Source organism: Ananas comosus, linkage group 14 (genome assembly GCF_001540865.1).
Source record: "Ananas comosus cultivar F153 linkage group 14, ASM154086v1, whole genome shotgun sequence".
In the NCBI taxonomy this organism is placed as follows: Eukaryota; Viridiplantae; Streptophyta; class Magnoliopsida; order Poales; family Bromeliaceae; genus Ananas; species Ananas comosus.
This window is the reverse complement of record NC_033634.1, coordinates 3,338,872-3,349,571: the sequence shown is the minus strand read 5'-3', so window position 1 is coordinate 3,349,571 and position 10,700 is coordinate 3,338,872. Positions and strand designations below refer to the sequence as shown.

The window sequence follows — 10,700 nt, the reverse complement described above, 5'->3', positions numbered from 1 at the left end:
CATCTACTTTACATCATCATGATCTTGAGTATGAGATTGTATGCTATGCAACAACAGAATTTTGGAGAGAGTTGGATATATGTGTCAAATTATTAAGAACCCTGACTCGAATCGGATCCTGCTTCGTTCGCGGCAATGCGTTTAAGAGTGTAAACGAGCCGAACTCGAGCTAATGGTTCGTGAAAATCCGACCCGAATTCGGAAGCAGAGTACACTGTGTTACATGTGATTCATTCTTTTTTTCTTTTTTTTTTTTTCTCTTTCCAGTATTTTGATGGGCCTCATGGAGCCAATGTGAACGTGGGTTGTCCCCTCTTTGGTCTTTCCCTTTACAGCTATTATGTACTACATAATGATTAGGCCACACTGTTGAGAGGTGCCTAGATTCAATTTTTAAAAATTTAAAGTTTGAATTTAAATCATGTTGGGTGTTTATTCTTGGAGACAGTATTTGAACAGCACAAGATTTGGTTACACAAATGCATGTTGCCATGTTCTCAAATCCAGCCTAAAAAATGAAATGAGCCACATCTTGTTCACCAAAATTAATTTGGTCTCATTAAGAAATTTATGGATTTGCATATACATTCCAAATAGACCAATAAGATGAGATAAATTAAGCACAAATAACTAACTATAATTGAAACAACACTATTGTACTCCAACAAAGATAGTCTGAAAAAAAAGAAAGCAAAAAAAAAAAAAAGAATTTACAGAAAGAGCGTTGATTTCGGCACAAATCATTGCTATTAAGAAAAGATACAGAATCATTTTACTCTTTAACTATGCCACTGATAAACTTAAATAGGGCAACATCTTCCTCAGTATGCAACCAATATGCTCACATTTTAAAGCAACAAATAGAAACTCATTTTGTACAGCAGCTATTCAATTAGATCTCAACTAAAAGAGGATTTTTGGCATCTTTACTCCCACCATTCAATTCGCGCTTGACGCTTTACATTTATCAAATTATAAATAAAACGAAAAGGAACTAGAAAAAGATAGCTGTCTCATTCGCTTATACATTTACAAGACTAAAAATTAGCCATCTGCCACTAGGAATTTACATTCCTCAAGCTAAGATTCGCTCGATTTTCTCACACAAAAAGAAGAGAGAGAACCCGAAATATTTTTTTTTTAAAAAAAAGAAATTATTGTGTAAAATACCAACCAAGAACTCTTAGTTGCAGAGGCCCTGAATTTTTGTTTACTTTTCTAATGGGGCTAAATAAAACTATTGCCATCATACCAACCGGACGAAAGCGTCTTTCACGATTGGGGCCTGGCTCTAAATTAGTAATTCGTAAATTATTTTTAAGTCACATCTAATATTAATGAGATGCTTCATCATTGCCGATACTGGCGGTGGATTTATCGACAATGCGGATATTGTACTTCTCGTATACCCACGCGCGGTTCTCCGCCCACCATTGCTCTGCTTGTCTTTCACTGAACCGCTTTCGACTGCATTACACAAAATGAATATGAGTAAAAGCTTTTGAAAGGAGCAAATTGCACATATCTGCAGAAAAACATTATAAGTTTGTAGTACCAACAAGGAAGATATTTGCTTAATTTCACACGTCGGTAGGGTTATATCCAAAAAACCCCTAGAAGCAATAATAGGAAACTCATAAACAAGAGAGGCCTTGTGCGAGTACCTGAAGCGAACCCGTCTGAGTTCTCTAGCACCCCCAGGCAAAGAACCGAGGGTAATATAAACCCCAGGTTCATATTGCTCAACCCATTCGGGTTCGTTATTACCATCCGCATCGGTGACTTTGCTTCCATTCTTCACCACATCGGAAGAACCTCTCCGGAGATTGCTGATGGAACTTGCTCCATGTGTGAATGGAAAACCGTTAGAACCATTTGAATCTGGTTCACTTGAATTTAGTGGGCTGTTCACAAAATCAATGCCTGTGGATGCTGTTTCACTTGTCAAGATGGGTGCTACAGGAGGTAGTCTGCCATTGTTCTTGGTAGCTCCCACAGGAAGCCGTTCGGCCATGCCCTTCAACTATATACCAAGAAGAGCATAATGTCATGAGATTTGCATAAACATGTTAATTAAAATTTCCTGTATGGAATTGCGTACAATAGTTTCAAAAGCACAAAATCTAGCAATAAACGAAATTTGAACAGTAAAAGCCATGACGAGAGCACGCTTCTGACATAAGAGGGGGAAAAAGAAGCATTAGAAGAAGCCAAGCAACAAAAAATAGGCGTAGGCGGTCTAATCTACACAAATTGTTTCTTCCATCTATGTATTGCCACTGGGACTGCTAAGTCTTCATGCTGTCCATGAGGACGAAGCAGAAATTTTCATTTTCCACATGGAAAAAGCGGAAAACTAAAACTCCCTCTTATTGGGCAATCTGTAAAACAATTTCACGTGGAAAACTCATTTACATGGAACCAAACACTCCCTCTTATTGGGCAATCTGTAAAACAATTTCACGTGGAAAACTCATTTACATGGAACCAAACAGTAGGAAAACAAGTTTTTTACCCAAAAACTCTTTCCATGCAAGCAAAGACAACTTGGGCCAATTTTAAACAAGAGTGTGCTTCTGTTGCTTTCATTTAAGGGTTTAATGACTATAAATTGATGCCAGAAAGCTAGTTGTACCAAAACAAGTTACATACTGAATTAAGACTTTATCCAGGTCAAAGTTCGGAATATGCAATCTCACCTGTGCAGTGAGTGATTTGATAACTTCTTTTGCTGCTTTGCACTTTGCAGTTTCTTCCCCTGCAATAGCAACAGCCTCCTTCAACTGTTTAGTTGTCCTTTCCAACTCAGCTTCTTGAAGTTGCAACTTCCGAGTAAGACTCTCCACCTACAATAGATATAGAAGTTTAATCAGGATTATTATTTATATAAGCTGAAGTTTGTCACTTTCTTACTCTACATGGCATGTTTTCCATTCTTATGTTCTAATCAACTAGAATTTGGGACAAATAATTTGATGTTGATCCATGCAATTAATAGTTACGTTATATGGAACAAACATCAATAACATGCTTGTACTACATCAGCTATTAGAAGAATTGCACAGTGCTCATGACTACATCTCAAGACACAAATCAATTTATTAAGTCCCATTTTCTTTAACAAATAAGCATATTTTGCGTATAAACACGAGCAGCATAAAATAAGTGTAGCAGTGTTCTTTCACCGTAAAGCATGCAATATTGTATTTTACTCTTGCAGGTGGATGCTACTTGCCATGACTACAAGCATGGAATATTCGATACTCTAGCCACATATAAAATGCCAGCGGCATAGTGAACCACTTGGAATAATGGTCTTAGGATGGACGAGAAGATCAAAAGTTGGCATAGGAAGCAATAATGCGACAAAAACATTATATCACTTTGCTTGAGTCTTTATGAGAACAAAATAAAGCATTAAATAAGTGGTATAAAAATAGAAAACAAGTACCTGAGCTCTCAATGTAAGAACCTCTTGACTTAGGCTATCATTTGTCATTTTCGTATCATCCGCAACAACCTTCCAAGAAGTTAGTCCCCCAAGAGTTGGCGTTGGTGTTGTTGAACGAGGCGGGCTCGCCCTTCTTGATATAGGCGATGTTGCCCTAGAAACAATTCTTGATCCAGGAACAGAAGCTGAGAAAAACTTTTTCGAAGTTCCAAATACAGGATTGAAAGATTTCGAAATAGTAAGTCCACCCCAATGGGAATTTCCATTGGGGACCGGACTATTAAACTCAAATTTCTTGTTTTTCTTCAAAGATTTACTATCGGCATGCTTAAAGGACTCCATTGAAGACAATCTAGAAATTTGCACATTTGATCTGAGGTCCGGTTTCTCTTCCTTCTCAATCACGTCACCAAACCCTTGTATTACATTTCCTTTCCTGTTAGCTAAGGAATTGATTTCTGAAGCCCTATTTAGCCTGTTATAACAGTTGTCACAGACGCGATAGGGCTTGTTAGGGTTTGGTGACATCGAAGCCCTAAGAGACTTTTTACTGCTGCAAGAATGACAAAACACTAGGGCACAATTATAGCAATTATGGCGTTTCCTCTTAAAATTAAAAGGCAAGCGGCAGCCCGAGCACATAGACTGATCAACACCAGAAACCCATTTATGAATGCAGATTGCTGCAGTAAAATTAGTCCCGCAAACAACACTTCTGACTTGTTTATCTTTCAAAGCTTCAACCAACGTCGGTGAGTTCCGATCGTCAGTGTCGCCATGCCCTAATCGGCCATTTGCTCCTTTGCCCCATGTATAAACTTCAGTCCTTGAAGTCAAAACTGCAACATGATAGGCCCCACAAGAAATCTCCTCCACAAAGTTTCTGAAAAGCTTTCCCTCAACTAAAACGGGAAGTTTACCGTCCGCTTGAGGATTTCCAAGCTGACCATAGACGTTGCTACCCATTGTAAAGACATGGCCAGATGTTGTAAGGGCTACGGTCAGGCTATGGCCGCAAGCCACTTGGCAAAAATTTGGCTCAACCAAAGCAGCCACACAGGTTGGTACGAGTCTTGGTTCTCTGTCGCCATGACCTAGACGGCCTTTATCACCATCGCCCCATGTGAAGATCTTACCAGAAGAACAATTGCTCAAATTCGAACTTCCAACCATAACCTCTACAACCGCAGCAGTATGCCAAACCCCACAAGCAGCTCGCACTGTACGAAGCCCTCTTAGAGATTCTACTTCCCTAGGAATTAAAGAACTTTTGCGGTCTCCATGACCTAGGGCACCAAAAGTCCCATCTCCAAAGGTAAACAGCTGCCCAGCAGAAGTTACAACAGCAGTATGCCACGGCCCACAAGAGATTGATGAAACATGTAGGCCCTCCAGAGGCCCATTAACCCTTTTAGGGGCCCAGTGGCTCACTTGATTTCCATGACCAAGAAGCCCAAGATTGAAAGTACCATCTCCCCATGTGTACAATTCTCCAGAGAGTGTAACAGCACAAGTGTGATACTCCCCACAAGCTAGCAATTCAATGTTTGTATTAGCAAGAGCATCAACGAGTTTCGGATGCGAGGCATCAGAATCCATACCATGTCCTAGCCGGCCCCCTGATTCCTCCCCCCAAGAATAGACCTCTCCTTGCTTCGTCACAAGCGCAGCATGCCTCCCACCACAAGCAATAGTCTGAACATCAAGAATAACAGCTGATTCAAATGCTTTTGGCATAAGAAAGTCCATCTTGGGACCGGAACAGCTTCCAAGTCTATTGTTTCCACCGCCCAAAAGCCCTTCCCCAGTACCTTCCCCCCATATGAAAACATCTCCTAAAGCATCACCTTCATCATGACCAGAGCCTTGGCTTGATGAGCTAACGGCACTTGACAGACTTACCCTGTAGCCATCCATTGTTATGCCTCTTGAATGCCCATTAACGTTATCAGAGTACCCGGAAGACGCAGAACGGACGGAGCCAGAAGTCGAATCTGAAGGAAAGAAGCCCTTCGGAGGAGGAGCATATAATATAACATCGGGAAAGGGCTTCTCTGTACCATTCTTTGGTGGACTACCATACGGACTTCGAATGCGAAAATTTTCACTGCCATCCTGAGACCAAATATACACTCAAGATATATCTTGCATGCCATAATAGCAACAAAGAAAAAATGAAAAATAAAAAAGAAACAGAATTACAACGAAAAAGGAACCCTCCTTACAAATAATGTTCTCCCTTGAAATATTTGAAATCTACAATTTTAACCCCAGTGATACTATAAACAAAGTGAATGATAGCTGTCACATGAGGAACTCTGATTCTAGAAGGCAGAGTGATAAAAACTTGCAGCATAAGGGGCAGCATATATAGGCTTAACATTTCAGGGTGGCAAAGAGTGAAAATCACAATATTTAAACAGGGATTTCTTGCATTTTAGCGAAAAAGAATTATGATCGAGAAGAAGCACCTTCTGAAAGCTATCGTTGCTGCTGAAAGGAGAGCTTAAAGGTGAACTTCTACGTGTATATGTTCTTGGGCTGGTTGTGCCTGACGATATTCCATCACTTCTTGATTCTGTTCTCAATTTTCGGTGCTGGGTTCGTGAAATCAATGTCTTTAAACCAGCAAACCAAACTTCAGCTTCATCTTTATCTTTGCAGATCTGGTATAAATTAGAGCTTAAATAATCCGACCATGAAAGATTGCAAGCGCCATGAAAGAAACAACAAGTTGACCGTAAAAGATGAAAATTTTATAGAAGAACTTACAAGATCCAATGAGCCATCATTGTAGATGAGAGAAAATGATTGACACTCTTTCTCAGGCCGTGGATACCTCTGAAATATTGCCTGCAAAACAAAACTATCTCTTATGACTAGGTGGTAATTTCTAATACAAAGTTGCTGAAGCATGACTAACTGATATAATCCTCTAAAGAAAAACTACAACTAGATAACAAATAGACATCACAATTTCAAGAATAAGAGAGAGATTTATATTCTCAACGTAAGCAATGAGAAAAAAACTACAAGAGAATTTACGAACGGCTATGAAGATTCACTCTGAAGGTGGTAATATTAAACTACTAGAGACTTCAAAATTTCGAACAATTGCTACAAGTAAGACTGATATCATCCTTTTATGTTACCAAATAATTAGCAACAATGAGGATGGACAAAAATCAAGGGTGAAATTTATCAGTAAATAACCTTTACATAATTACATGGTTATCAGGAAAATTAGGGTTCTAGGTATAATTTGACCTTAGGAAGAATTTCCTAATTTTGTCAAATTCAGGACTGACATATGGATCATATCCTTTCAAGCCTATCAAGAAGCTGATTATCCTATCCAAGGAAACTAAATATATTAGGAAGTTTGTGCCCACACTATACTCTGAAAGAAATTTCAAGGTGACCGCTATTATGTCCTGGAGGAGCAGAAAAGGAGAAACAGGCAACAAAATGTCTCAGTTGGCCACTGAAAAAATTGCAAATCTACATACCTACTTAGACAGGACCCAACTCAAGACCTGTCTTGTACTGAGCCAAAAATACCAGGTTTCTTTTTCATTGATCAATAAACCTGGAACTTTTTACCTATAAATATGGTAAACTGAAGGTCCAAAGATCATCCTATAGCAACAGTAACCAATATAAGTGACATGGGAAAAATAACATAACATAGCCCAATAAACTCACATAAAAACAAATTAGGGAAGCATATTGGGCTATGTTATTTTTCCAGCATAAGTCATTTATATTGGTTGCTGTTGTTATTGGATGGTATTTGATAATATATTGATTGATAGAAACAGATGGATAAAAAATCCACCGTTAACACGCAAACGATGAAAGAAGACAGAATATGTGAAGATAAAGTATGCGAACATGATGTAGATCCAATTCCATAGCCGACAATTTAAATGCTATCTTCTTGAATAACATACCCTTCTGAATAAATTACTCAAAATATGGCAGCATAAGTAGAAAGCTAACTACAAGATAAATGGACCACATAGAGTAGAGAAACAACACACAAAAGTTCTGTAGCTCTAAAAGGAGACCAATACACTGGAATACGCCATAACAGAAATTTAAAGTACAGAAAGTACAAAATAAATATGAGAATGACAAAAAGCTTGAAAACTCGAAATAAGAAAGGATAATTCTATAGCTTAATTTATATTTAACAATGATGCCTAACAATTGTTCGTAATTTTATTGCATTGTTTTTGCCAATCGCTGAAGCACAATTATTGAATGAATGAGGGAGAATGGCACAAATTGTCAATTTTTAATTTTTTTCCCCCCAAAGACAGTTGAAAGCAATACAAGTTTACTATACCATACAGAAAGATCTGAATACTAACAGTTCGTTGTCCAGGAATTATTCTGGATACATGACTCAACTTGAGGTGTTTCTCCTCTTTGCCTGAGAACCATATTAGCACAGATTCATCCTGAAAATGTAAAATATTGAAGAAGATTCATTATAAAATAGAAGCATCATGTCATCATTACAGCAAAGTGCATTAAAAAGTAAACTCAAAAACTCCAAAAATGAGCGATTAAGAGAAGCACATGTAAATTCTCAGAAAGTGAATATATGCTACACATGTGCTTACATATTTTGGCACTTATGCATGCTGCATATACTGAGGTTAAAATTATCGACAAATCAGCAATTAGAAATCATTGGACCTAACTTTCCTAGGCACACAATGGCTCACATTTTCAATGCAAACTATGAGAAGAAGCTCCTTACTTCAATGTCCGTATTCATTATAATTCTTCTTTTTTGAGCTTGCTCCTTTAAATGACCAAAGAAAGACAACAAGAGGCAAAAGAAAAAGCTTGATAGCAAGGATTGTCCTTAACTTCTTATGGACAAATTATTAGCTTAAACTTCATAATTTTCAAATCAGCATGCTTTTGCCTATTCACATTCCAATTTTACGACCGAGGTTTACCGAGCCATAGAAAACAACTGAAATGCTCGATAACGGAGACTAATTCCAATACTAGATAATTAAAAAAGTAGAAATACTGGAAGGCATCACGACAATAAAAATGGAGTGCTTGATAAAAGTCCATTATTTAACTTGCTGAGGCAAAATATGAGAATGGGACAGAATGAGAAGAAAGGGAAAGTTTGAAGTTCTATTTTGCACTAACACTTTCCCATTGATTTTAGTTGAGTTCTAATGTTCTATTAGGAGTTAAGATTTAAATATGTCACTAACAAAAACACCCAATGCCAAGTTTGGTGACCATCTAAGACCAATCCTCACAGTTTTTACAAGGTTATCAGAATTCACATTTGAATTGAATTTGTAAGATTATCGAAGCATAACACTAAAGTTGAAGACTATTCGATTGATACATTTGGTCGTTTTGGTCTTTAACTAAATTTGGCAGCATATCTACATATCTTCATGAGAAGTGTGAGCATGGCATATAATTGGTATATCAAAACAAATGTGAAAAAATTGGTTAGTCCACTAACAAAATCTCAAATGTGACAATACATAGTGAATCTAAACTCACATTGGACAGCCTGAATGGACAAAATTTTGGCTTGCCTCGGCGCCCGTACTTGAGTAAGTATGCTCCCTTTTTAAGAGCAGTGATGGCCTGTAAACACGAGAAAAGGAAAGGAAATAAAGTGTCAAGGCTGCAAGAAAAACATATACTGTCATCTTAAAGCAAGATCCTTCTACTTGAAGAGGAAGGAGTCATCTATTCCCCTACAAGGAGTGAGACATTTGATAAGGGATGGATCATTCTAATAATTTCTAATCAAAGGCAATCCAGTGTATCATTTAGAGCTAGTTTGCCCAATCTTCTTCAACAGCCTATATAGGCTTTTGATCCAAAATCTCAATTTGCCAAACATACTACAGGCGGGTAACTTTTACAACATTATCAAGAATGATTCATATAGGAGATCACAAACGGTAGCACATGAACAAAAAAAGCTAAATCAAAGGATAATGTTACTCTAACTCTAAGCAAAGGCAAAAATGCAAAGCACTCAACCCTAAGTGAGCTTCATACCTGAAAATGAAATCAAGCATAGCAATAAAACAGGCTGTAGAAGCAAATATAGTGTCGTCGCAATCGTAGGAAATTCCACAACTTATACATTTAATATAAACAGGTTGACCTCTTTCAATCAAGACCATAAAACTATTTTTTTTTTTCCAAATATCATAAAATGGTGGAAAATTGTAAAATGATCATTTGGCAATGGAAAGCTCACGTTTCAAATTTTCAATATTTACCAACAAAGCATTGCCTCATCAAAGAGCACAAAGTACAATTCTACTCACAACAGCAACTAAACCAAACTAAATCCACTACCATATGCATGCAAAATCACTTCACATAATCAAATTACACTAAATCGTAGCAATTCAAACCATTGATTACATACCACCACCACATCCATAGCAATCAAATCAAATCAAACTTAAATTTTGAAACTAATAGAACAAATTACACCCTCACCTGCTCAACATCCCTCTCGACCGGCCCCGCCCGGCCGAGATCCGCCGCCGCCATTGACACGCCCCTCCGCCTCCTCCTCCGGCTCCGCCTCCGCCGCGGCCGAGCATCAATGAGCCAAATCCCCCTCTCCTCCTCCTCTTACTCCCAACTACGGCCCAAACCCTAGTCACATTCCCCCAAACCAAACCCCTCTCCCTCCTCCAATCCCTTCCAAATCCCCTCTAAACACCAAAACCCCACCGCATCAAAAACCGCTCTTCTCAACGCCGCTCCACCAATCCACCCCCACCCCCCCTCCCCCTGATTCCCTTCCCCAAAATCAAAGCAAAAAAAAAATCTCGGTCGATGAATCGCGGAGCGGAGGAGAAGAGTAATGAGAGAGAGAGTAGAGAGAGAGAGATGTATGTGTCTCCCTCTCTCTCTCTCTCTCTTCGTTCTCCCTCTTTTTCCTTTTCCTCTGCGTTTTACTCTTTCTTTTTTTTTTCTTTTTCTTTTGTGGGTTCTTCTTTTTTAATTATTTCTTTTTTTGTGTTTTTTTTTTTTGGTTTTTTGGTTTTTGCTTGTGTTTATTACTGTATATATATAGTGTTTACTTAAGTAGTAGTACTACTACATTAGTTTTTACTACTTATGGTTTTGTTCCAATAAAAAGGGGAAGAGAGATATTATTGGTAAAAAAAAAATACAATAAAATATCATAGATTAGCTCTAAAAAAAACCCTCATTGGATAGT

The 10,700-nt window shown here is 38.1% G+C and overlaps 1 protein-coding gene across 1 annotated transcript; it reads right to left on the bottom strand.

Annotated features, from left to right (window-relative positions):
• On the bottom strand, positions 847-10,217 carry LOC109720382. Its single transcript, XM_020247447.1, has 9 exons — positions 9,968-10,217; positions 9,005-9,091; positions 7,828-7,917; positions 6,224-6,304; positions 5,923-6,117; positions 3,452-5,566; positions 2,700-2,846; positions 1,665-2,023; positions 847-1,467 (listed from the first exon to the last, which is right to left on the bottom strand). The coding sequence occupies exons 1-9, from the start codon at positions 10,019-10,021 to the stop codon at positions 1,335-1,337; spliced, it is 3,261 nt and encodes a 1,086-aa protein (XP_020103036.1). The 5' UTR covers positions 10,022-10,217; the 3' UTR covers positions 847-1,334.

Excerpts from the sequence above, each read along its gene's own strand:
- LOC109720382 (XM_020247447.1), bottom strand. The coding sequence starts at position 10,021 with ATGGCGGCGGCGGATCTCGGCCGGGCGGGGCCGGTCGAGAGGGATGTT. Across the intron at positions 9,092-9,967 it reads TCGAGAGGGATGTTGAGCAG|GCCATCACTGCTCTTAAAAA; the intron begins GTGAGGGTGTAA and ends TCGTGTTTACAG. Across the intron at positions 6,305-7,827 it reads TAATTCCTGGACAACGAACT|GCAATATTTCAGAGGTATCC; the intron begins GTTAGTATTCAG and ends TTTGTTTTGCAG.